The sequence below is a fragment of the Pistacia vera genome, unplaced genomic scaffold (genome assembly GCF_008641045.1).
Source record: "Pistacia vera cultivar Batoury unplaced genomic scaffold, PisVer_v2 Contig1868, whole genome shotgun sequence".
Lineage (NCBI taxonomy): Eukaryota > Viridiplantae > Streptophyta > Magnoliopsida > Sapindales > Anacardiaceae > Pistacia > Pistacia vera.
In genome coordinates this window covers 1-2,232 of record NW_022195968.1, presented here as the reverse complement: position 1 = coordinate 2,232, position 2,232 = coordinate 1, and the positions used below count along the sequence as shown (strand labels likewise).

The window sequence follows — 2,232 nt, the reverse complement described above, 5'->3', positions numbered from 1 at the left end:
AGCTTGTTTTTCTCTGGTTCTTGCACCCCACTTCCAAACTCCTCTTTGGGCTTCTCACCCCTGCTACTACTAGAAGCCTTCCCTTTAGATACACCATTGCTTTGATTATCTTTTTTTTTCAAACAGCAAAATAAAATAATTAGAGCTAGAAGACATAGTGCGACGGCTCCTCCTACAGCAATGGCAATGATAGCACCCAATGCTAGTTTCTGTTTGGAGCTTTTTTTTCGAGGTGACACAGGGGGTGGAGAAGAAGTAGGTGATGGAGAAGGTGGAATAATGGAGCACGCTTGTAGTGGTGGTCCACATAAGAAAGAGTTTCCTATAAAAGAGGAATTGGGGAACTTTTTAAGGGACAGTGGGATTGAACCGTTAAGATGGTTGTAGCTTAAATTCAAGTGCCTGAGCTTAGTGTCATTTAATGTGGGAATGGGTCCAGAAAGGTTGTTGTTCTGAAGATTCAATCCAGTGAGTTGGGTCAAATTTTTTATGCTCTGCGGAATGTTTCCCGTTAAGGAATTGAATGAAAGATCCAATACAGTGAGTTGTGGTGAAAGGGATGCAGGAATGTCACCAGAGAAGTTATTATGTTGGAGAAAGAGGTAATGCAGAGAAGGAAGGGAGACAATATCAGAAGGTAGACTACCAGTTAGTACATTAGATCGAAGGCTTAAAATCCTAAGGGCATCTAGTTTCCCAAGAGTGTTGTTTGGAATAGGGCCTACAAGTCCAATTCCTGGGAGCCGGAGTGCAACCACACGAGTATCATCCTTTGTGCAAGTGATGCCCACCCAAGACTGGCAGATGGGATTAGTAGAGCTCCAGTTGAGTTTCCTTAGATGGGGAACCTCAGCTGCAAAATCAAGAAGGGCTTGTCGATCCGAGTTCAGGTCTGTAACAGCTGAAGCAAACAGATTGACTATGATAAATAGGAAAGCAAACACTGAAGTGAATTCTAACTTCATGAGGAGTTGTTTGACACAGGGTATCTGAAATTGAATGCCGTAACAGAAAGGAACCCGATGGAGGCCCTGAATTCCTGGTAAACCACAGAGCAACATTAGACACCTAGAAACACAAATCAACAACCACTAATAGAAAGAGTAAATAAATAATCAACAGGAATCTTTACAAGAAAAGAAAACAAGCTCCATCTATGGACAAGCCAAAACAATAATAACTACAAAGATTCGCAATTGTAAAAGCCAATGCAACAAATCTTTTCGTTAATTTTCCAAATGATAGAGATGGTGCTAATTTTCCCAAACAACAGAAATTATACAGGAGAATTCTTCCCTCGATTTCTTTCTGATCTATAAAGTATTAAAGTTATAAAACCATAAAAGTTATATTTTTATGCTTAAAAATATATGCACAGAAATAAAGCATTGCCTACTTCTGCTGCTAAAATGGAGCAATTTTTTTTTTTTTTTTTTTCCCATTAAAAATACACAATACTGAAACCCAAAAGTACTTGGTCAAAGCTAAGAAATTTAATAGCTATTTCAACCATTGAGGGACTGAAACATCTACATTCAGATAACATAATGAATTAGGGAATTTATCAACTTTTTCATTAAAAAGTTATCTCAAATTAAAAAAAAAAAAAGTTTGTTAAAAATACATAAAAGTAAGCATTAGCAAAAAGCAGCAATAAAAACAAAGAAATAATAATAAGTGTATGAAATTTAAAGCTCCATTACAAATACATCTAACTTTACCAATTACACAATAAGCACAAAACTTTCAATACAAAAAGAGTTTTAAATTCTCATAAACAACAAAAAATTATGACAATGCAAGCAACATAACACTAAACCCACAAAAAAATTTATAAACGTATATTCAGAAAACGGATTTTTTCGTAAAATAAACCACATTTACATAATCAATCAAAAACCCAGAATGACCCAGATCTACCAAGTGAAAAAGATGAAAAATTTAAAACTAAAAAAATGTAAATTGAAAGTGTACCTGTCATCCAATAATGAGTTGACAGGTCAACTCAGCTTGAACATTAGAGGTAAAACTGAAGAGTCTGTGCAATAGCATTTGCTCAGGAATGTAGGAAGTGGAGTTCCAGATCCAGCATTTGAGGTTGAACTAAAAAAAGTGAAGTGGGAAGTAAATTAAGATGAATTGGAGACACGTGGGGATGATGTGAGACATGTTAGAAGCAGTTGTTTTGAGCTGGCTAGAGGTTAAAGAAGAGAGAATTTTGTTAAAAAAAAA

The 2,232-nt window shown here is 35.9% G+C and overlaps 1 protein-coding gene across 1 annotated transcript; it reads right to left on the bottom strand.

Annotated features, from left to right (window-relative positions):
• Window positions 1-8: 8 nt before the first annotated feature.
• LOC116126916 (probable inactive receptor kinase At5g58300) lies at window positions 9-2,224 on the bottom strand (the record flags this gene model as incomplete). Its single annotated transcript, XM_031412594.1, has 2 exons — window positions 1,975-2,224; window positions 9-1,039 (listed from the first exon to the last, which is right to left on the bottom strand). Coding segments are annotated over exons 1-2 (1,038 nt in total), but the record flags the coding sequence as incomplete, so codon positions are not given.
• Window positions 2,225-2,232: the final 8 nt, after the last annotated feature.